We start from the raw sequence: 25002 nt of genomic DNA on the forward strand, positions 1-25002 counted from the left end.
GAGACTGCTTCTTTAACGTATCAGAGGACACGACAGGTGGATGTCCAAGGCTCCAGGATATTAGTTTTATTATAATCATAATTCTCATTGTGTGCTTTGCTGGAAAAAGCACTGCACTTAGAATTAGGAAACCTGACCTGGTGCTGCTACCACATTGCTGTGGGAGTCTCCATTCTCATCTTCCCTTGGCCCTAGGTTTATTGCACTGGCAAGATTGACCCTTTCTTTGACCTCCAACTTGTGGGTCTTTTCATCTCTCAGCCTCCAACCAGTCACCACTCACACTGGAAGGATCTATCTGAAATCAGATCTTAACATCTTAACTCCCCTGGCCCTTAGCCATGGTCCCCAAACATCAGCCTCTTAGATATCATCAGTCAGTGAGGGAGCTTTCTCTGGTCTGGCGAAGTATAGAAAGTAAAGATAATGTAGTGAATTTTCCATAATGTTGACTTTATTCAAAACTTAAGTTCTGAAATTCTTTTATATTCTTTGGTATTAAAATACTCTGGTATTTTTATTTTTATTTATTTATGAAACAGAGGTTTCATCAGAAATCTAGGAATCTCTCAGGATAAAATCTGAATTCTTTACTCAGCATTCAAGGTTTCTCTGTCTAGGTACTACGTTACATAGTTCTGCAACTCAGGACACTCCACGTCTATTCACTGATGCTCCAGTCACACTGAACTCCTTGTCGCCCCACAAACATGACATGTCCTCTTATGCCTCTGAGTCTCTGAGCACCTTGCTTCCTGTCCCTAGGATTCTCGTCTCTTCCTTCTCTGCCTGTTTCCACTCACCCTCCATAGTTCCCTTCTCTTTGAGCTTGTTCTCCCTGCTCTAGGAGGCATGAGGACTTCCTCTTTGATAGTGAACATGGTACCGATCACATGTCCTGCTGTTATCTTTCTCATTTTCCATTTCTTTTTTCAGGTAATGAAGTTTACTTTTCTTTTTTTCCAGCTTTATTGAAACATAATAGATAATTAGTTGCTTGTATTTACATTGTATAATTCAATGAGGTTTTTTTTTCAATTATAGTTGGCATACAATAATATGTTCATTTTAGTTGTACTGCATAGTGATTAGAGATCTGTATAACTCACAACATGATCATTCCACTTAAGTAGTACCCCTCCTCCCCCTTACATATTTATTACAACATTATTAATTATTTTCCTCATGTTACACTTTATATCTCCATGTCAATTTGTTTCCTACCAGCTGCCAGCTCCTGGAGATAGAGCCTGTGTCTCAAAGCCTGGCCTAAAGTAGCCACTCAGCGAACATTTGTCAAATGAGTGAATGAATGTATCCATGTCCTTCCACGTGTTACCTTTAGTCTCTCCTGGTAGGCTGAAAGTTGCATAAAGGAAGAGGGGATTCTGATTTCCTTTTATCCTGCATGTACACTTGCTACCCTGTGCGGCACTCTTCATATAGTAGATATTCATGTGCCCTTTACCTGCTCTCCCCTGTTTTCTGTGTGGCTTTCTCCCACTTGTTTCTTCCGCAGAACTCTCTGCAGTGTCTGAACTATTGCAGCACGGGCTGCCTCAGATAAGCAGCCGGAGCCCTGAAAGCCTTGACTTCCTATCGGATTGCCAGTATGTGGAGGGATCTGCTCGCCAGAGACAGTACTGCATCCTGCTTCTCTTCTACCTGGCCTACATCCATGAGGACAGGTCAGTGCTCAGAGCTGGCGGCTGGCAGTAGGTTCTGGGACCCATGTCTGCAGCCCAATTCAGTGCAGTAAATATTTAGAGGCGTCTTCTTCAAGGCTAGAGCTAGGCCTTGGAGGCACAAGAGATAAGTGAGAAATGGGATGTATTATTGAGGGGCTCACATCTTGGAGGACGGGATGTGAAGACAAGTGGGTAGTCACAGTGCTAAGAGAAGTGCCCACAATGCTAATGAGAATTCCTTGGTATCCTTGAAGGTGTTGTTCACAAAAAATAAGTCAGTGATTTACTTTGGTTTAAGAATTACTATACAATTTATTACAATTTGAAAATCAGACTATCTTTAAGCTTTAAAAAAATTACTTATTGAGGTAAAATGCACATAACATAAAATTAAGCATTTTAAAATGAACAATTAAGTAGCATTTAGTATATTCACCATTTTGTGTAGCTACCACCTGTCATGTTCCAAAATGTACCCATCACCCCAAAGTAAAACCTCATACCCAGTCACTTCCCGTTCATTCTTCTCCTCAGCTCCTGGCAACTAACAATCTGCATTCTGTCTTATGGATAGCTCTATTCTGAACATTTCCTACAGGTGGAATCATATAACACATGATCTTTTGTACCTGGCTTCTTCAACTTAGCATAGCGTTTTCCAGATTCGTCCAGTTAGCATAGCGTTTGTAGCATGTATTATTACTTTATTCTTTTACATGGTTGAATAATATACCATTGTATGTATATTCCACCGTTTGTTTATTCGTCCACCCATTGACAAGCATTTTCTATCTTTTGGCTATTGTGAATAGTGATGCTGTGAAGATGCATATGCATGTATTTGAGTACTTGTTTTCTAATCCTTTTCTGTATATACCAGGCATAGAATTGAGGAGTCATATGGTAACACGATGTTTAACTTTTTGAGGAACCTCCAAATTGTGTTCATAGGATTGCATCATTTTATGATCCCATCAGCAATATTTGAGGGTTCTGGTTTCTCCATATCCTTGCCAAAACTTGTTATTTTCTATCTTTTTGATTATAGCCATCCCAGTGGGTGTGAGGCGACTTCTGTATTATGGTTTTGATTTGCATTTCCCTAATGGCTAATGACGTTGAACATTTTTCATGTGCTTCTTGACCATTTGTATATATCCTTGGAGAAATTCAGATTTTTTTTCTTATTTTTTTAACTCCGTTGTCTTTTACTGTTGAGTTGTAAGAGTTCTTTATATATTCTAGATACAAGTCCCTTGTCAGATGTATGATTTGTAATTTTTTTTTCTCCCATTCTGTTAGTAGTTGTGTTTTTACTTTCTTGATGGTATCCTTTGAAGCACAAAACTTTTTTATTTTGATGAAATCAAATTTTAATTTTGATTAAAGTCTTTTTTCTTTGGTCATTTGTACTTTTGATGTTGATTCTAAGAAATCATTTCCAATGTAAAGTCATGAAGATTTACTCCTATATTTTTCGGTACAGCTCTTTTATAATTTTAGCTCTTAAATATAGTTTTATGATCCATTTTGAGTTAACTTTTATGTATTGTGTGAGGCAGGGTTACAACTTCATTCTTTTGCATGTGGCTAATACAGATTATCCAGCACCACTTGTTGAAAAGACAATTCTTTCTCCCATTGAATTGTCTTGATTCCTTTATTGAAAATCACTTGACCTATGTGATTCTTTAAAAAAATGTTTTCTTATTTTTAAAATCATGCATATTATAAAGATTTAAGCAAAATGGTTGGGTGTAAAGTTCAAATACCTCTCTCCATATACCTGCCAGAGTTAACTGCTGTTAGGTATTTTTCATGAACTCATCTGTGCATAACAAACATATAAGTGCTCCTTTCTAAAAATGTACAGATTGGGATAACATATAAGACCTTCAACTTGCTCGTTAATTTACAATATATTTTGGACATCTTTCCATGCTAGTACATTTATTAGTAGGTCTACCTTATACTTTGGGAGCTGAATTTTTTTGGCAGCATAATATTTATATTATGGCTATTATTTTTGTCATTTGTTAAATAAACATTTTATTTTGGAGTAATTTTAGATTTACAGAAAAGTGGCAAAGAATAAAGATTCCCTTATACTCTTCACCTATTTTCTCTTATTACTAACGATGGTACATTTATCAAATTAAGACACCAACATTTGTACATTACTATTTTTCCATTTTTTTAATAATGGTAAAATACACAAATGTAATATTTACCATCTTAATCATTTTTCATGTGCAATTCAGTAGTAATACAGTTATAACGTTGTGCTATCATTACCACTTTTTATCTCCAGAACTCTTTTCATCTTACAAAACTGAAATTCTGTACCTGTTAAACAATAACTCTCCATTTCTCTCTTCCCCCAGCCCCTGGCAACAATCATTTTACTTTCTGTCCCAGATTTTTACTGTATTAAATGCTTCATATAAGTGGAATCATACAGTATTTGTCTTTTTGTGACTGGCATACTTCACTTAGCATCATGTTCCCAAATTTCATCCATGCTGTAGCATGTATTAGAATTTTTTTCCTTTTTTAAAGGCTGAATAATATTCCAGTGTATGTATGTACCACATTTTGCTTATCACTTCATCTGTCGATGGATGCTTGGGTTGCTTCCACCTTTTAGGTATTATAAATAATGCTGTTATGAACATGGGTATACAAATATCTCTTTGAGACCCCACTTTTAGTTCTTTTGGGTGTATACCCAGAAGTGTAATTTCTAGGTCATCTAGTAGTTATATTTTTAATTTTTTGAGGAAATACCATGCTGTTTTCTATAGCAGCTCTACCACTTTACATTCCCACCAACAGTGAATAAGGGTTTTATTTCCCCACATCACCACCAACACTTGTTATTTTCTATTTTTCTTCTGATACTAGCTATTCTAATGGACGTGAAGCTGTTAATCTCATAATTTCAGTTTACGTTTCCCTAATGATTAGTGATATTGAGCATCTTTCCATGTGCTTATTGGCCATTTGTATGTCTTTTTTGGAGAAATACCTATTCAGGTCCTTTGCCCATTTTTGAACTGGATTGTTTGATATCTTTTATTGTTGAGGTTTAGGAGTTTTCTATATATTCTGGATATTAATGTATTATTAGATATATGATTTGCAAATAATTTCTCCCATTCTGTGGACTGCCTTTTTACTCTGTTGATAGTGTCTTTTGATGCACAAAATTTAAAAATGTTCACAAAGTCCAATTTGTCATTTTTTGTTGCCTGTGTGTTTAGCATTATATCCAATAAATTGTTGCCAAATACAAAGTAATAAAACTTTTGCCTTATGTTTTTTCCCCAAGATTTTTATAGTTTTAGGTCTTAGATTTAGGTCTGGATCCATTTTGGGTTAATTTCCTTTTTTTTATATCATGTTAAGTAAGTGTCCATCTTCATTCTTTTGCTTGTGGATATCCTATTTTTCCAGCACTGTTTGTTGAAAAGACTGTCTTTTCTCAGTTGAATGATCTTGACACCCTTGTTGAAAATCATTGACCATGTGTAAGAGGGTATAATACAATTAGTTAAACTTTATTTAGATTTCACCAGTTTTTTCTCTACTGTCCCTTTTTTGTTCCAGAAACAATCTGGCATACCACATTGCATCTAGTGTTACCCATTTAAAATTTTTTGTCTGTGTGTTTTGTTTTGTTTTGTTTTGTTGGTACTTAATCTGAAAGGTGAGATATACCCATGGTAGAAAATTCAAAAGATGTGAAAGGATATGTAGTGAAAAGTCAGTCTCTTTCTTAACCCCGTCTTCCTTGCACATACAAGCATGGATGTCTCCTTCCCCCAGAAATTAATTAATTGAACACACATATGTTTAATGATAAATACAAGAAGACAGGGGTAGACTGGCTATCAGAGTGGGGCCTCCTGAACCCCAGAAGTAGCACCTTTTTGACAATACTGGTCTAGCTGGCTGACATTTTACCTTCTCGGTGTGAGTGACGAGTCTCTGGTCCCTAGTAGAGCCTTACACAAAGCATAGAACCATGTGCTGTGCATGTGATAATGCTTTGTAAGTATATATGGTACACTCTTTGGGCAGGGTGTCATTAGGTGGTGGACATGCTGGGGCAGAATGACAGTGGCTAGAGGAGGATGTGGCAAAGCAGAACAGCCATCTCAGCTTTCTCACTCAGACTCTCTTTGGCCAACAGGTTTGTTTCAGAGGCAGAGTTATTTGTGGCTGTGCAAAACTTCTTCCTGTCTCTGCAGAACCAGGGTGAGCGCCCTCCACTTGTGGTCTTCAGAGCCTCCATATATTTGCTGGCAGTCTGCCAGGACAAAGATGATGCACTAGATGAGGTATGGGCCAAAACACCTGGGGCTCTTCTTCTTCTTGCACCTCTTAATATTATGGTTCTTTGGGAGACCATGATGTCATATGTGTAGAGAAGGGGGATGGCAGAGAAAGTGTTGGGGGAATGGAAGGGAATAGGGTGCTGACACACACAGAGCCTATGCAATGTTGCTAATTTTCTCAACAGTTCTGGGAGGCAGAAATTATTTCCATTTTACAGATAAGAAAATTGAGACTTGGGTTAAAGTTACTTTGTCTAGGTCACACAGTTAATTAATGGGGAAACCAGGAGTCTAATTCAGACTTGGCCAACTCCCAAGGTTCTTTTGTTTTTGTTTTTTAATTAAATTTATTGGTGTAACATTGGTTAATAACATTACATTTCAGGTGTATAACTTTATAATACGACATCCGTATACTCAGGTGCATTCACCACCTGAAGCCTAGTCTCCTTCCATCTCTGTATAGTTGACTCCTTTTACATTCTTCATCCTCACCCAACCCCACTTTCTCTCTGGTAACCACCATTCTGTTGTCTGTGTCTTTTAGTTTTTTTTCTTTGTTTTTTTTTTGTTTGTTTGTTTGTTTTTTGTTTTTTTTTATATCTCGTGTTTTGTAGGATATTTAGCGGTATGCCTGCTCTCTCCCACTAGATGCCAGTAATGGTCCCTCAATCAAGACAATCAATGTCTACAAACATATCTGAATGTCCTCTGAGAAGCAAGATCATTCTCAGCTGAGAACCACTGTCACAGTGGGGCTGTCTTCTCACAATATGGCACTGGGATGAGTACTGAAGGTGTCCTGGAGTACTGAGATGCCAGTCATTTTTGGACTATGTTTGTTGGGGTCTCTTGGGTCTTCTGTGAGGTGTATTTAGCCCCTTTCTTTCTTTGCCTCTAGGCTGTGGTCAGTGCCATCAGAAAATTCCTAGAGGGCATCCCAGACCTGCACCTCATCTATACCCACCACCCGCTCCTGCTCAGGCTCTTCCTGCTGTATCCAGAGCTGATGAGTAGGTTTGGGCACCGTGTCCTGGAACTTTGGTTCTCCTGGGAAGAGAGCAGCTGTGAGGACCTGGATGCTGTCCCCTCTGCTGGACAGCCCACCCTTCCTGCCAGCTTAGCAGCCCTGTTCCACATACTCAGAAGCAGCCCCAGCATCCTGCTTATTTTGCTAGTAGGTGATCACTTGCTCATTTCTGCATTCAGAGATGATGAGCCCTCTCTGGAGGCTGTTCTATTGAGGTCAGGAACACCAGCAGCAGCTTCTGTACTTCATGCTGTTTCCATATGACTAGGAGGTCCTTTCGGCTGGCAGGTGCCGGGTTTCTTTATATTTATACACTGTCTTAAGTCTAATGGAGGTCTACTCACTGAGAGATATGTGCCCTTTACTCCTCAGTGGATATAACTATGAAAAGCTTATCTCAGTCACCATTCCCTCTCACCTCCCTGTCTCCTCTTAAGCAGTGTCTGCTAAGAAGGGTTTAATGTCAGAGGAGAACCCTGGGGCATGTAGAAGGCGATGTCTCATTGCAGAGGACTCAGCCTCTTTTCTGTCATGACTAACATGATAATGGTACAGGTACAACACACTCCCCTGGGCATACCCAGAATCGTCAGAAATTCTAATGCTTTTCTATGAAGTAAGACATCTTATAATTCCTATCAGGTATGTCAGATAAGTAAGCTGCCTGTTGTCTGCAGTTTCTAACACATTGATTTTAACTCCACCTTTTTTTCTTCATTTGAAAAAGCACACAAAACAAATTAATGAGATTAATAATATTAATTTACATATTTAAAAACTTATTTGTACATTTGATACTGTATTTAGTAAGCAATTTATAATTAGTGGCAGGTCTCAAACTAATTGCAGCATACTGCAATTACTTCACTTACTTGGCTCCTCCCTAGTCCAGGAAGAATGACACAGCTCATCAGTGACAGTGGGATTCTTTTGATGTTCTTCTCATTAACAAACACAATTGACTGACTTTATGGAGTGATCGTGGTGGAAATAACACCTGCATGTTACATATCTCACATCCTTAGGTACCTATATCTGTCCACATTCACTTACACACTGTGTTTCCCCACTCAAACTAAATCTTCCTTTCCTATCCCTGAAATCTGTCATCCTGTGAGGTCATTCATGTGTTGGCTTGATTGGAACCACATTCATGCTTTGGCTTCCTCGAAGGAGGGAAAAAGGAGAAGGAATGGATTAAAAACAAAGCATTAATGTATAGAGAAAGAAAGCAAATGGGACAACAGAAAGAGTAACAATGAACAGTTCAGACACTGGATTTTCTTTGCCAGATGAAGTGTTCAGGGTCAGTCCCTCACAGATAGTAGGTGCTTCATTTGCTGACCCATTGAATTAGGGGCCTGGACAGAGCAAGTCTCTCTCTCAAAAAAAAAATTCAGATCCTCTGAGAGACATCCTAACGATGGTATCTTATTATTTTTAACTTTTAAACGATGAAGAAATAGGTTGAGAAAGATTTGCCCAAGGTCACAAGAGTTAAGATTAAAACCCGGATTTTTACTCTCTAATATTCTTTCCAGTAAACTGAGCTCTCAGAACAAGAGAAATACTATCCTTGATCTAGTCCAGTGTTCCATCTAACAGGAGGGCTGTTGGTTTGAGTACTGGAAATTGTTAACCTAAAACTAAAAGGCTAAAATGAGAGGCAGCAAGAGTTTATTGAGATCCAAAACAAAAACAAAAACAAAAACAAAAACAAAAAAAACCAAACTATTGGGAATCACTGATTCAGGCAGAAACCCAAATAGTGTTCCAATTAGGAGATAAAGGCAAGGGGCATTTATGAGAAAGGGAAGGGGAACAGTTACTTGAGTAGAAGGAAGGAATGGGTGTTAGTAAGCTAAGAAAGGAATTTCTCTACATGTAAATAAGCTAACATAGTGATGCTAATTCTAAAGAGTGTCTCTTTCAGTTTTAGTCTTTAGGTCTGCTTTCCTGTTACCTTTACAAACACTTGTTTGGAATTCCGTGCTGCTTTAGGCCCCGTCTAAAGGTTATTTTTCCTAGTTTCAACATTCTAAAAGTTTGAGGAGTAAGGTGTACAAGGCAGTTCCTCTGGGATGGCAACTCCGACTCCATTTTAAGTGCCTCTGTTTATATTATATTTCATAGGATACAGGGAAGAATTGGACCTAGTCCCTGCCCCACAGGCTGGTGAGGGAGTCAGACACAACAAGCCACTAACAACTGTACTAACTGTGGCAGTAAAGGTCAGGGAGAGTGCTTGGGTGGCAGGGAGGGCAGAAAAGTTGTCATATATGCTGATTCTCAAAGGACTTGACAACTGAAAGTGTTGCCGGGCCGTTAACAGCAGCATGAAGGTGCTTATTGTAATTCAGAGACAGTGAGTGGTCTGGTACGTCACAGGAGATGAGGTTGGAGAAAGACAAGGAAGAACAGATTTTTAGAGGCATTGAATTCAGCCACTCACTTTTTCATTTATCATACATTTATTTGCTATTTAGTAGACACTAAGCATTGGGGATACAAAGATAATTCTTATATGGTTGGTCAGTCCTTACCCTTGAGGAAGTCACAGATACTTGTTTCATCTCTGTCACCTTGTAGAGACTTACAAAGCATCACTGAAGGGAGAGAATCAGAATGGTGAGGCTAGAAACAAATCTCAGATTATGATATCGGCTGTGGGAGCGGTAGGAGAGTCTAAGCCCCTCTAGGCTCATTCCTGGGTCCTCTAGATTTCTTCCACCTAGACCCCAGACTCTTGCTGCCCTCTGAATACAGCTTGATTTAATATCTAGTTCTCTTGCCTCCTCCCCACCTTAGTCCGATAAGGTGACACAGAAGGAGCCGATCTCATTTCTGCCCATCATTAACTCATAGTTACAATGCCATTGCTTTCTTGATAGGCAAACTACTCAGTCTACCTATTTCCTCATTTGAAAAATTGGGTTGACGCCTACCTGGAAGAGTTATTATGAAGACACGGATAATGTATAAATAAACATACAGATACAGCTACTATTCAAACACAGCACAGTACCTGACATTATTAGACCCTAATGGGATGGTTGCTATCGATATTATACTTGTTACTCTGACAGCTATGGAGAAGCCAAGGGCAGATATCCCTGTGCTACTCTGTGATCAGCACATCTGGAGTTGTCTGGTTGGGTGCCCTGTATCCATCTCTCTGCGTGTCAGGAGCTATCCTCGCTGTAAAGGGAGTCTGTATGTGACCTTGGATTCATAGCATGCAGCCCTAACTGGCCCAGCACATCAGCCTGTCCAAAGGAATTGGCTTGTTCAAGCTGGTAGGTGCCAGAGCTATCAGTGGAATAGCCTTGGTGCAGCTTCTGACTGGCTTTGCTTTTAACATACAATAATTGTGAAAGCAAATAAAATACAATATCCTTCCCCACCTTGTGAACCCGAGGCTTTTATAGCTTGGGGCAGAAATAGATGCTATGGCAGAGAAAGGGCCTGATCTGGTCTTCATTCCTTGTCCTAACCCATCCCCTCCCTGCCAGGTGGCATCCCCATCCCCACTCTCCTCCCTTAAGGCACATTCAGGTCAGCTGTCCTGAAATAACCTCTTCTTGACCCTGATAGTTCCATTTGCATGAGAGGCATCCTGGAAAGTAGAAAGAGCTTTGGGCTTGGTTAGTAGACCTGCATGCAAATTCTAGCTACACCACTTACTAGCTTATGTAACTGTTGGCATATCATGTCATCTCTTTGAGCCTTTGTTTCCTTCTGCTTAGAATGGACCTATAGCGTAGACAGGATGGTACATAATAGGTGCTGAGTAAATGAGCACTTCCTTCCCCAGGTTCTGTGACACTATCATCCTGGACCCTTTTCTGGCCTCTCCTTGATGGTCTACTTGTCCCCAACTGTGATGCCCTTTGAGCTCTGGCTTTCTTCTTTCTTTCTCAGGACCTCATCTATTCCAGCCCAGTGGACATAGCGCACAAGGTACTGATGGTTCTGAGGACCTTTTTGAGAAGGAATGAGGATGTCCAGGTGGGCGGTCTCATCCGAGGTCACTTCCTGCTGATCCTACAGCATCTGTTGGTGGAACATGGGGCCTTCCCATCAGAAGGTTAGTCTGCAGCTGCTGGGGGTATGTTTTGACTTAAAGGTCAGTAAGGATAGGGCATCTCTGCCCTAATGAGGTCTGCTCTAGGAGAGAGAATCAAAGTTTTCTCTACAAAAGACAAGTCATGCCGGTGTGGCATTAAGGTAAACTTTACCTCCTTCCTGTCATAGGAAAGTGGGTGCTCAACATATTTGATTTGGGATGTGTGTGTGTGTGTGTGTGCGCACGCGCGCGCGTGTAGTGTAGTGTAGTGTAGTGTAAGTGTTTTTATGTTTAATGTCTCTTTAGCATGGGTGGGTGTGGTATGCGTGTGTGTCCCCACCCTGCATGGCATGTGCTCAGAGCTGTTTGTCACAAGAATGGCAGCCACCATTTGGGAAGAAGAAAGCAGGAAATGTAGGAGAGGCCAGGGAGGGAACAGCAGCCAGCAGGGGCCTGGGAGGGGGTGGGGCTGTGATGTACTAGAAGCTCCAAGTGAGAGCCAGGAGGGTCGTTTCCAAACTGAAGTCAAGGAAGCTTAATGTTTGGTACAGTATAAAGACACTGAGAAGGTTGGGATTGGTTTGCCTTTTCCTATTTTTAGAAAAGTGAATTCTTAAATTTCCAAGCAATTAACTGGAAGTGGGAGTAGAGCTGTGGCACTTGATACAGTGCTGACTGAGGGTGGGGTTTGGAGATAGATTTAAGGGTGTCTGGAGGAACCAAAAGTCTTTCCTTTGCAGAGAAAGATAAGCCACATCTAACTGATAATAGTATTTAAGAGTATTGAGATTTTGCGGAAACACATAGTAGAAAGACTGTGGGCATTGAATTCAGATTTGGGGTTAAGTTATGGCCCTGCTACTTACTGGCTATGGGACCTGGAAGAAGTAACTCAGCGTTTCTGGGCCTCCATTTTCTTTACTGCAGAATAGAAATAACAGGCCTCGTTTCACATGATTTTAAGGCGATTAAGTGAAAAATTGAATACCTGGTACCCTAAGTGAAATATTGAATTCCTGGTACCCAACAAAGAGTAGGCACAAAGTATGTCAGTTGCCACTGTCCCTAATGAAGAAAGAATAAGGCAGGAAGGAGAAGTAAATTCCAGCAAACCATTTACAGCTGGATGGGTATCTCTCTGACCCTGGGGTTATCTGAGCATCCGGCCCCCTCACCTGCCCTCCTTGTTCCTCACAGCCTCGGGGAACCTGCCATTGCTGCTGAGCCTTCTCTCTTTAGTGCAGCTGAGGAACGAGTCGGAGCGAGAATTGGACAGCATGGCCATGAAGCTCCTTCACCAAGGTGCTGGCTGCTTGGGACAGTGTCTGAGGGCCTGGGGCTTGGCATTCTGTGGGCGCTCCTTTCTTCCATCCTTCCATCTCTTTGGAAGAGGCTACTGGGTCAGTCTGTTCCTGTGGGCGTCTTGCTAAGGGAGCTTTCAGATCTTTCTCTGCTTGTCCGGGAGACCAAAAATACATACATACAAATTGCATGTGTGTGTGTGTGTGTGTGTGTGTGTGTGTGTGTGTGTGTGTATAAAATTATGTGATAAGCACAAGCTCTGGAATTGGGAAGGCCTGGGTTTGTTCTTAGCTAAGTCCCTAGCTATGTGACCTGGGACAGTCACCTAGCCTCTATGAGCCTCAGATTCAGTAAAATAATAGTACTTCCCTGATTTAGGGTTGAGATAAGAATAACCATAGATATAGAGTGCCACCACACATTACTTGGCACACAGTAGGCCTTCAGTGGATACTATCCATGTAGATTCATTTTTGCTGGTACAAGTTCAGTTCTCTACACTGCTCCACAATTGACTCAGGGTCTGATGATCCAGTTCCCAAGGTTTCTTTTCTACCCGCACTCTGAACTTCGTTAGGACCTTTCACTGCTCATTAATGCAGTTGCCACTTCATAGGCAGCACCCTCAGGAAGATTTGTCGAGGAAAGGTTGACATTAATAGGACAAACGATGTGTGCTCATTGCCTGTGGACTGTCAGGTCCTCTGGCCTCAGTGAGGGTGGTTCTTCCCTGGCCTAGAGCCCAGACTATCTTGTGAGAAGATCAGTGTCAGGTTTTTGCTGGCCTTTCAGGTCGAGGATGACACTCAGCTGGGAGCAAGGCTGAAATATACATGTGAAGTGTCATATACGTTTACATATATCCCTGAGTACTTTTATTTGAGGGCTTTTGGTGGTAGAGGTCTGTAGTTCAGGGGTGAGGGTATGTGTTTTTTGGGGGGCGGGGGGGCTGATTGTCCTGTTGACCACAAGCCATTTAGAAGTTAAGTGTGATGTGGCTACCAAAAGAGTGAATGGAGACTTAAGTAGGTTTTATATTGGGTCCTGGGGACAGGGGAACAAGGAATGGCAATTCCCAGAAGGAAAGGGATGTGTTCTATAGAAGTCCACTTTACAGTATAGGAACTGCTCTGATGAGGGCTGGGAGAGCATGGAGCGGCATCTCATCTTGCCTTGAGAAGTTAAGAAAGGCTTCATGGGGGAGGTGAACTTTGAGTGGAATCTTGATTGCTGAATAGGAGTTAAGGAGTTAGCCAGGTGGGGGTGATGTGAGAGACGGGAACTGCACGTGGATGGTTACGGAGCTCTCTTGCGAAGGGAGTTGGTGTCCCATTGCTGGGAGAATGCTACGAGTGGCGGGTTGGCCTAGATGACCTCTGCAGAACCCCCAACCTGGAGTCTGCGTCGGCAGGAGCTCTGTTACAGGATGCCATTTGACCACCTAAACCTGTGCAGTCTGCTCCAACAAGTGCCTGTGGCTGCTTGCTGGGTGTTTGTTCATGTGGAGGATGTGAACATGCCTTGAGGCATATCACTGTGTTTGTTACAATTGGCTGTAATACCGGGGACAGTTTGTGCTTCGTACCCAAGACTGAAATCTGAAATTAGTCAGTTGAGGGCCATTATCTGTGAGAAGCGTGAGTGCTGGTGTGTGTTAAAGCCACGGAGTGCTGCACGATGGGTGCCTGGGGATGTTCGTCTCTTGCAGTGAGCAAGCTGTGTGGGAAATGCAGCCCCACTGACGTGGACATCCTGCAGCCCTCCTTCAATTTCCTGTACTGGAGCCTTCATCAGACCACGCCGGGCAGTCAGAAAAGAGGTGCTGGGGCCCAGGCCGGGATAGCGAAGGGGAAGGTTTCTGGGCAGTGTCTGTGGTCCTGCTGCCCGCAATTTTTCCATTTTACAAGAATAAATAAGGGGGGATGTGGCCGGACCAGATAGGCATGAGGTCCTTTCTGGTTCTGACAACTAGTGGTTTTGGAATGAAGCTAGGACCTTTAGAGCCTCAAACTGATCCCTGGGTTTATTCACCATGTGTGTGAAGCCCCCATTGAGTGCCGACTAACCATCATGGTGTCACTGACCTGGGGTTCCTGTATAACTCATGTGGCCCTGGCCCTGCCCGGACCCTCTACAGCTGCTGCAGTGCTCCTGAGCAGCACGGCCTTGATAGAACTTCTGGAGAAGATGCTGGCCCTCACCTGGACCAAGGGGGGCTCTCTCAGGACCTCGCTCCTCTCCTCTGCGTGGCTGCTCACGGCCTCCTTCTCTGCCCAGCAGCATGATGGCAGTCTGCAGGTTAGTCTCTAACCCTGTGGCTTTGGGGCATGGGGTGGCATGCAAAGGAATGATGAAGATCTTGAGTTCTGATCCCAGCTCTGACTTATTAGCTGTGTAATCTTGGCAAGGTATTTAACTTTCTAAGCTTCAGTTTTCTTGCCTACAAAATGGGGAAAACATCCAGGTCGGTTTACATTAATCCATTTAGCACACGTGGATCACCTACATGCCAGGCCACAGTCTAACTCAGAAGAATAAAAAATGAATACAACACGTACCCCACACTTGGGCAACTTGTGTTTATAGGCAAAGATAGTGGGAAAAGACATTCAAGATAAAGAGAACATGAGCAAAGGCATGAAGCTGTGCAACTTTAGGACATGGTGTATGTCCTGGGGGAGCGGTGAGGTTCTTTGTGGCTAGAATGTGGGAAGGGACTGTCAAGGACTGTCAGACTGACAAGGAGGTGGAATCCTGCTTGTGCCCTTGAAGTGCTGGGTGGCAAGCTGTGAAGTGCCACACATGTGCAAGCTGTCATTATGCTTGTTCGAGAAGGTGATGCAGGGAACAAGGGAGCAGTGGACATATTCACAGAGCCCCTCCTTTCCTCTCAGTTCCTCCGCCTGTAGGACTTGTCATCACAGTGCCTGGCATAGGCTCTTCTGTGGGCTGCTTCACATTTGGGTGTCTCCTGCCTAAGGCTGGCTGCTCCTTGTGAATGGACACCATCTCCTAGCCTTCTAGGCAGGTTCTTCTGCCTAGAACCTGCTGATTTCACCAGCCAACAAGCATTTTTGAGGAACTGCTTTGTGCCAGACTGTGATAGATCAAAGCAGAGGATAAGTAGTTCCTGCCTGCGGGCAGCTTGTGTTCTGGGTGAGGAGAGCAAGGCAGGCTCATAGCTTTGAATCTGGCCACCTCTACTAAACACTCCCTTTGGCCGTTGCTTTGACATTAAGAAGCACATTCACCAGGGTTTCTCCTCAGCTGTTCTTCATGATAGCCCTGGCGGAAGTGAAAGCCGGTGGCATCATCCCCATTTTATAGATGAAAGAAGTAAGGCAGTGCATTGATTTGCCCATGGCCACACAACTGGCCAGAGGCAGAGCCAAGATTTTGATTCTAGGCTATCTGACTCCAGATTTAAGTTAGGTGGATGGTGGGCTCAGGAAAGATGCAACCACAGATGCAGCCAGGGAAGGCTCCCTGGTGGAGGAGGTCCTTGAGGATGGGGAGATTTGGAAGAAGCAGGTAAGGGCTTGATTTTTCCTCCTCATGTTTCAGGATCCAGGACTGGTGAGGCTCAGAAGACTCTGTGTGGCATCCTTTGTCCTTCTGGATGCAGCTGGGATGTGTGGGTGGGTGGGTGTGTAGAAGAGATATTGGGCAGGTTATTTTCTACCCACGCTCCCAGAATGTGGGGTCATCCCTTTACCCCACTTCCCTGCCAGGTTCACCAGACGCTGTCCGTGGAACTGGACCAAGTGTTGAAGGCCCTCAGCTTTCCAAAGAAAAAGGCTGCCCTGCTCTCAGGTGTGGGCCCAGGCACCTCTAGCAGTAAAAGAGGAGCTTATCCCCTGGATTCGGAGATGGAACCCCCCTCCCAGACCAGTTATTACCCCAGTTATTATCTCCTTGTCTTCCCCTGCGACAGCTGGGTTCAGGTGGGGTAAAAGGTGGGAACTGGGTGTAAGAACTTCCTTACTTTCAGCTGCCATCTTATGCTTTCTGCGGACAGCCCTGCAACAAAACTTTTCCTCTGCCTTGGTGGTCCTGGTGCCCTCAGGAGCCCAGCCACCACCAGCCCCTGAGGACACTCTTCTAGCACCACTTGGAACATCACAAGTACTGTCTCTGGTCATTGGACTGCAGAACCTCTTGGTGCAGGTAAAGCCCTTGCTGAGGGGGACCCTGGTAGTGGAGCCTGCTTTTTTCCAGGACAAGAGCAGGAAAGGATGGCTGCCTATAAAGGCCTATAGGGTGGATCGATTGGGACTTTTAAAGTCACAGTGACAGAAATGAAACTCAAATTGGCTCAGTATTGGTCCAAGGGTCAGTATTGGTTTCAGGCACGGCTGGATCCCAGAGGCTCTGACAATCATCAGAACTGTCTCCATCTCTTGGCTCTACATTTCTGTCAGCTTTGTTTTCATGGGATGGCAGGATGACCAGCAACAGCTCCTGGCTTTTATCCTTCCAGCAGAAAGGTTTCTCTTTCCCAGTAGTCCCCAGAATTGAATCTCATTGGCCTGGCTTGGGTCAGTGCCCTCTTCCTGGAGGCTAGAGCTTATAACTAGCTCTTCATAACCCATGTGGTCTGAATATGAGAGAGGGATGATTCTGCAAAAACAAACAAACAAACAAAAGCTGTTCCAAGAAAGAGGAATGTATCCTGGGCAAACAAAAGCAGTAGATGTCCACCCTAGAGGGATTCCTGTATTACAGCTTAAAGGATTCTTAGAAATCATTGTTTTTCCAGAATCACATACTGTGAAGGGTGGTGGGGGCATGGAGATAAGTCAGGTGCCTACCTGCCTTTGAGGAGTTTACAGTTGGGAGAATGATGTCTTGTAGACAGAAGGCGGTAACACAGTGTGGTAAGTGCTGGGCTAAAGGGAAGCACTGCATTATGGGGGCACTGGATGTAACCATTAAGTTGGTATAAGGTGAGAGTCGGGCTGACTGTCAAAGAAGGCTTCCTGGGGGAGATGCTTGAGCTGGGCTGGAAAAATCAAGTGACTTGCCCTAGGTCCCTAAGGGCAGAGATGTTACAGATCTGGACACCAACACCATTTTAATCTCTGATATGGATTAATTCCTTGTGGCCTGTTTCCTACCCTTAATTCTTCTCTCTTTCAAGGAGTTTGTGTCTATTATTTTCAAATATGAGCTGGTCATTGTAGGATGACCAAGGCCCCAGATGTTTATGCTGTTTTAGTTAGACTCTCTTTTTCTGCCCTGTGCAGTTTGCCTGAGACAGACAGTCACAGATCCACATGGCCTGTTCTGATGGCAAAGCACTTATGGGGTATGAAGAGGGAGGTAGGAAGGAGCCAGCAAATGAGGAAGAGGAGTTGCAGATATTCCCTGGGGGAGAGGTGGGACTGTGACTAGAGTAGGTTCCACTCAGTTCCCAAATAATGACTGCATGACTGTGATGTGGCTGTTGATTGTGTTCAAGGGTTGATACCCACCCACTGGGCCTGTGCAGAGTCGGGGAAGTTAGGAAGGAGATAGAGGATGCTCCAGGAGTGGGCCCTGTGCTGGCTGTGTGGTTGCTGAGTCGTGTCCTGCTAGCACATCTGTACACAACATTCACATTGTTGTGCAAACACCACACTATCCATCTCCTGCCTGGCTGCTAACTGTGAAGGAGTTTAGGAAGTCACTTCCTCTTATTGATCCTCATTTTCTCTATCTGCAAAATAAGTCTTAGCATTAAGCTATTTGGGCCTATGAGAACAGCCTTTGTTCTCCTAGGAATGGAGCACAGTGCAGAGACATTTTGGTTGAAATAAGGATGGAGACAGTGCTGGGTCACATAGGGGAAGAAGACAGGCCCATGACAGGGGAGAGATCCCAAGAAGAGCTGCGGGTCACTGGAGAGATTTGGGTGGCACGGGAGTAAGGAGGAGCCATGGGCAGACTTCCCTTCTGCTTAGTTTTAAAAAGGGCTACAGGGCTATAAATCTCCATCTCCAGAGCAGAAAAGAAGGTGGATTATTCTGGGTATATCTGAAAATAGAGACTTAGGGCAATAGATGGAGCTATAGGAAGACAGGAGGAGATTCTTTCTCATGGCCAGGACTAATGGCAGAATGGAAGGACTGGAGAGGAGTCTTGTGGCTCGGGGCTTTCAAGAAAAACCAGGTATCCTCAGCAAGAACTGCTAGAGGGTGGGAAGGGCACTGCTTTAGGTTCCCCTTACGGTTGCTGCCAACACTGGGATTCCATTTTAGGGAGAGGGAAAGCTCATGCACCAGAGTACTAGGAGTACAGGACTAGGAGTACTAGGATACAGGGTCAGAGAGTGGCACTGGGGCCACAGCTCATCACCAGGTGGTAAAGCTGAGGCATGCTGGCTCATGCTGTTTGATCTTACATAGCTAGCAAGAGGCCTAAAGTGTCCACTGGTTAAGAGTTAATTTTAGATTGGAGGAGAAAGGGTACAAAGCTGTTAACCTAAATAAAAGGCCTTTCAAAGTGAGAAGCAACATTTATTTGAAATCAAAAAAGAATAGCTATTCGAGAAGCACTGATTCAAGCAGAAACCCAAATAGTGTCCTGATTGGAGACAAAGGAGAGGGGTATTTATGAGAAAGGGAAAGAGAACAGTCACATCAGTAGAGGGAAGGGAGGGCATTTCTACTGGTACAATAAGCTAACATAGTTATGTGAATTCTAAACAATGTTTTTAGTTTCAGGTAGCCATCAGTCCACTAGTCATAATATCTGCTGTCCTGTTATTTTTGCAGACAGTTTTTAGGGACACAGTGTTGCTTTGGGCCCAGTCCAAAGGTTATTTTGCCATATTTTAACATCCCAAAAGTTTGAGGCATTAGACTTCTAAGGCAGTTCCTCTGGGGTGGCAGCTCTGACTCCACTTTAAAGTGGCTATATATATATATATGCTTTTTTAAAAAAAAAAAAAACAAAACAAAAACAATGCCCAGGTTTGGTTCTAGACTTACCACTTATTACCCATGTGTCCTGGGTGTACTCAAGTCAAATATGTTCTCTCTGGGCCTCATTTTCTCAGCTATAAAATGAGGTGAATGGGTTAGCTCAACGACTTTAAGCTGTATGCCTTGGAGAACTTAGGGGTTCTATGGAGGAGACTCAGGGCTTGTTAAAGAGAGAGGCATATTTCCTCATTATGCATTTCCTAAGATATTTACCATTTGCCAAGCACTGGTTAAACGCTATGTCTATTGCTCATCTAACCCTCTCAGCAACTCTGGTAATCTTTTTATTCCCACTCAACAAGGTTAAGTTACCTTGGTCAGGGTTACACAGATGGTAGGTGACTAAGTAAGGATTCAAACCCAAGTCTTCTCCATACCCTTAATCACCAGGCTGCTGCCTTCTAGAGAATAACATGAGAACATAGGATTTGTTAGTTTGTTTTTACATTTTAAAAAATCACTTTTTATATTATAAACATCTTTTGTCAAAAAATCAGTTTTATTGAGATTTAACTTATTTGCAATAAAATTCACCCATTTTAAGTGTAGAATTAGATGAGTTCTGATTCTCATGATATGGAACATTTTTATCACCCCAAAACGTTTTCTTGTGCCTCTTTGAAGTCAATCCCCTCTCCCTATCCTTGGCCCTTGGCAAACACTGATATGCTTTCTGTCACTATAATTTTACCATTTCTAGAATTTCATATAAATAAAATAATACCATATGTGGTATTGTGTATCTAGCTTCTTAGCTTAATGCTTTAGAGATTTATACTGTTGTGTGTATCAGTACTTTATTTCTTTTTATTGGTGAGTAGTAGTCTATTATATGGCTATGCTACAATTTGTTTATTCATTGACCTATTGATAGATGTTTGGGACTTCCAGATTTTTGGCTATTATGAATTAAGTTGCCCTTAATACTGAAGAACAAGTCATTGTGTGGATACATGTTTTTATTTCTCTTGGATAAATACCTAGGAGTGGGATTGGTGAGTCAAATGATGTTATTTTTCTATTGCTGTGTAACAAGTTACCACACACTTAATGGCTTAACACAACACACATTTATTATCTCACAGTTCTCTATGTCAGAAGTCTGGGTAAGCTCAACCAGGGTCCTCACAAGGCTGAAACTGAGGTGTTTGCTAGGCTAGGTACTTATTGGGGTATATGGGAAAGAATCACCTCTTTCCTCAGGGGTCTCTTTCAGCTCTTTAAGATTGCTCACATTCTTGCTCACATGGCTCTTCCATCTTCAAACCAGCAATTCATGTTGAATCTTTCTCACTCTTCCAATTTCTAGTTCTTATGCCACCAGCCAAAGAAAACTGCTTTTAAAGGAATTGTGTGATTAGATCGGGCCCACCCAAACAATTTCCCTTGGTTTTATGATATGACATAATCACAAGAGTAACATCTGGGAGTCGAGGTCATGGAACCATCTTAAAATTCTGTCTACCACGTATGTTAAGGGTATATTTATAAGAAACCATCAAACTATTTTCCAAAGTGCCTGCACCGTTTTACTTCCCAAGAGAAGTATATGAGAGTTCCAGTTGCTCCACATTGTGGTCAACACTTGATATTGTCAGTTTTTCTGTTTTTTGGTTTTTTTTGCGGGTGGGGAAAGCTTATAAATAATAGTTAATTTATTTCTCACAGTTAGGGAGGCTGGAAGTCCAAGACAAGGGTGCCGAGCAGGGTTAGGTGAGGGCCCTCTTCCAGAGCACTGAGTTCTAGCCGTATCCTCACATGGTAGAAGGGCTGTCAGTCTTTTTAATTGTAGCTCTTGGTGAGTGAGTAGCGGTATCTCTTGGTGGTTTTAATTTGCATTTCCCTAATGACTAATAATGATAATGAGATCTTTTCATATGCTTATTAGAGCATAAAATTTTGTTCGATGAAAGGTTCAGCAGCTCAGCGGCTTTTTTTAAAAAAAGGTTGAAACCCACTGGCTTAGATAAACCAAGAGGCTCTTACAGAGTCTATAATTTGTGAATCTCTTACTGGGACCCAGGGCCCATCTCTTTTCCTGAAACAAAACAATGTCTTAAATGTAGGTAAATCATCAGTATAAGCAACTGTGCTGTATGTGTACTTGAAAAATGAAACCAATAAACATTTCTTTATTATCTACAGGGCCACAATCTCAATCTGAAATTATGAAATTCAAATTGTTCTGAAAACCAAAATTTTGTTCTAATTTGGCACCAAACCCATTGATAGCAAAACTTATGGTTTTTGTTTTTGTTGTTTTCTTGCAGAAGGATCCTTTATTGTCCCATGCCTGTGTTGGCTGCCTGGAGGCCTTGCTTGACTATCTGCATGCCAGGAGCCCAGACATTGGTAGAATCCCTCCCCATTCTCTAATGTTCCTATGGGGGAAATGAGATGGGGCCAGCTCCTGCCACCTGACCCAGACTGCCATCCTCTGATCAGCAATTTGCATTCATTTTTTAAAAATTCTTTTAACTCTGCAAGGGCAGTTTTGCCCAGTATGCAGATGAGGACATTGAGGTTCAGAGAGATCAGGCAACTTAACCAATCACTGTCATGAAACTCTTAAGTGGCAGAGTGCTTCCTGTTGCCTGCTTCCTACAAGATGGGATGTGTGGTCTTCCTGAGCCAGGCAGCATAGGTGCACAGAATCCCAGGGAAGAAAGAAACTTTCTGGGGTCAGCTCGTCCAATGCCTTGCCTCTAGCTGAGCGGCCCATTTTGAGCTAATAGGAGAAAGTCCTCCTTAGTAATGTTCCAAAGCCTTTGGAAAAGCAGCAGTAACAATCCAGGATGACTGGTGTTTCCTGTAGCACTCCACGTGGCCTCCCAGCCCTGGAATCGATTTTTGCTGTTTACCTTCCTGGATGCCGGAGGCAGCTCCTTCCTCAGACCAGAGATCTTGAGGCTCATGACCCTGGTAAGTACAGAAAGGATGGTCTTGTGGTCTGAAGAATGGCATGAGCTGGGTGGTTCTGTGGAGGCCAGGCATACCTTACTTTAGGTAACCCTAATCCTTGAATTTAGAGGGCCTGGGCAGGCCTTCACTCTACAAGAGGCCTGCTCAGAGAACTCCTCTAAATGCCCATGTCACCTCACCCCAAAAGAGCCAGACACTTTCATTCACTCATTCATGAAATGTTGACCAGAGCCTAGCCTGCCTGCTAGGTACCAAAGACACTGATGAGTGAAATGCTCTGCCTTTAAGGATCCTTCAGTCTAGAGAAGGAGATAGACCAAGGACACTATAGTTAAGATGTGATATTATCAGTGATAGAGTAGAAGGTATGCTAAGTGCCTGGCACACAGTAAGTGCCCACTGAATAAACAGCAAAGCAGGGAGTCTGTGATAGTGAAGTGAGTCAACGAATAAATCGGTGCTTGGTGGGGGAGCATAGACAAGAGAGTAGTACTTTTGCCAGAGCTGGGAGGGAGGGGTGAATAAGGATGTAGTGAGCACTCAGTACCTGTCTTTACTACAATGAAAGAACATTCATCAGTGAAGGTAACATTTTAGCTGAGGCTTGAAGGGTTAATAGGCAAAGGGGAGGAAATGTAATCCAGGTAGTGAAGTGAGAACAGGCTACAAGCACATGGCGGCATGTTTGAGTAACTACACATGGTCTATTTTGAACATGAGTGTGTGGTACAAGGCCGAGGGGCAGGCAGGGAGTGTATTGAAGGGTTCAGCAGGGCCAGCTCTCTCAGGGTCTTGCAGTCTGCCTCATTTATCCCACAGCCCTACTCTCGCCCACCAACTCTGAGCTCTTTGAAGGCAGGGTGCTGTTGGTTACAGATCTGTGTCTTCAGCCCAGTGCAGAGCACAGCAGGTGCACAGGAAATTAAGGTGGTGCTGAATCACTGCATGTTTTGGGGTTTCTCTCCCTGGACCAGTTTGTGCGGTTCCAGAGTAGAAGCATCCTCTCTCTTGAAGAGGTGGGTCTTGTTCTGCGAAGCGCAGCTTTGGCTGACCTCTCAACTCTCTCGAACAGCACACTCCGGGCTCTGCGTGGCTTCTTCTTGCAGGTGGGTAGGAAGGGGAAGCCATGTAGCCATTCTGGGGTTAGACCCTCCACACCATCTTCTGTGTGGAGGGTGGGAGCTCTGGCCACAGCACCCAATGGAGGTGGGGTTCAGAAGTACAAGGGGTGGAGGGTAGAGAGCGCCTGTGTGGAGCAGGCTCTGGGAGACCTGCCTGCTCTGCTTTTTTCTCACCTTAGGTACAGAGCATGGGCCTCTTAGCTGATAATAGCATAGCCCAGACCCTACAGGTCTTGGAAGGCCTTTTCCCCAGAGTCTCCTCGGCCCAGCCACCCCTGCAAGACATGCTGTATCCTTTCTTGTATCTGGGAGCTTTGGCCAGGGGAGGGTCACCCAGGCTATGGGATGGTGTGACATCATTCTTCAGGACAGAGTGGTGAACTGTCTCTAGCCCAGTCCTCTAAAGTAAGCAAGAGTCAGTGAGAATAATGAATAGTGATAGCGATAACAATGACTTGTTCTGTTTAAGATCCTCCCAAGGGCCAGCCACATTACATGCACTATTATCTACTCCTCATAGCAGCTAAAAGTATTAACATAATTGTAACTTATACCAGACAGGTTAAATGACATGCCTAAGAACACACAGTGGTAGCATCAGGATTTGATCCCCGATTTGGCTGTCTCCAAAGCCACATCAACAAACTCAGGAAGGAGCTAGTCCTTCTCCAAGAACTCTGGAGAAAGTTGCCCAGCTCAGGTGGCACAGGTGCTTCCCTCAGCACGTGGTGGTGCTGGGTGACTGGTGTGTCCTTGAGAAAGCTTGGGGCTGTGGGCAGTGGTCAGAGGCCCTCTTAGAGATACTTTCATCTGGTGTGTGTGTGGTGGTGGTACGTCCTCCCCAACCTCACCAGCTGCCTTCTCAGTTTTCCTCATCTTTTTATGGAATAGTTCCCTGTTGCATAGCAACTACCAAGCGCCGGTGTTCAGGTCCGGATTTTAGAATCCAGCCCACTATTCTTGGGAGCACGCTCTCTGTTCTTGTCTGACCCATTTTGCCTTTTAGGGGCTCTGGAAGTGTGGTTCTCCTTTGGTTGGCCCCACTTCTCTGCTGTTTTCCTCATGTTTTACTGCCAGCTGCCTGGAAGGGGTGGCCGTATCTCTGTCCCACATCAGAGACTGACCCTCAGGACTGAAAGGTACAGAAATGGAGAGAACTGAGACCTGGAGAAGACAAAGTCAGGCCACAATGGTTGGGGAAATGGATGACACTGCAGCCATTTATCTGAATCCATTTACTCCACTGTTGAAATGGAATCAGGAAATAAAATGATACACTCACGTGCCTGTGTGAGCTCTCCAAAAACATTTCACTCTCAACTTATCTTGGCCCCTTCCACCTGGTTCCTCAGCCAGGATAGATGGCCTCCTCAGAGAAGGAGGTGGGGGTGGAATTTGCTCTGGTAACACACAAAGAGCGCCAGTGCTGGCTGAGTGCCTTGGCTGTACGCAGAAAACGCGAGCCAGACCATCCTCGGGGCTGGACGGGCAAAGAAAGGCCATGTGTTTTGTGGTGCTGTGATCCCCGTGCTGACAGGCACTTTACCCGTTGCCTTACCTCATGTTAA

General features: G+C 43.6%; 1 protein-coding gene across 1 annotated transcript in view; it reads left to right on the plus strand.

Annotated features, from left to right (window-relative positions):
• The window catches only part of MEI1 (meiotic double-stranded break formation protein 1), a 50765-nt gene extending 26050 nt beyond the window's left edge, over positions 1-24715 (plus strand). Inside the window, exons 18-31 of the mRNA XM_036235885.1 lie at positions 1520-1688; positions 5884-6031; positions 6930-7205; positions 10980-11145; positions 12322-12426; positions 14135-14245; positions 14564-14724; positions 16158-16239; positions 16418-16593; positions 21662-21743; positions 22207-22313; positions 23288-23419; positions 23614-23723; positions 24512-24715. Coding sequence (XP_036091778.1) covers positions 1520-1688; positions 5884-6031; positions 6930-7205; positions 10980-11145; positions 12322-12426; positions 14135-14245; positions 14564-14724; positions 16158-16239; positions 16418-16593; positions 21662-21743; positions 22207-22313; positions 23288-23419; positions 23614-23723; positions 24512-24557 — 1871 coding nt within the window. The 3' untranslated portion in view covers positions 24558-24715. The remainder of the gene's footprint in view (positions 1-1519; positions 1689-5883; positions 6032-6929; positions 7206-10979; positions 11146-12321; positions 12427-14134; positions 14246-14563; positions 14725-16157; positions 16240-16417; positions 16594-21661; positions 21744-22206; positions 22314-23287; positions 23420-23613; positions 23724-24511) is intronic.
• Positions 24716-25002: the final 287 nt, after the last annotated feature.

This window comes from Rousettus aegyptiacus, unplaced genomic scaffold (genome assembly GCF_014176215.1).
Source record: "Rousettus aegyptiacus isolate mRouAeg1 unplaced genomic scaffold, mRouAeg1.p scaffold_m13_p_2, whole genome shotgun sequence".
NCBI lineage: Eukaryota > Metazoa > Chordata > Mammalia > Chiroptera > Pteropodidae > Rousettus > Rousettus aegyptiacus.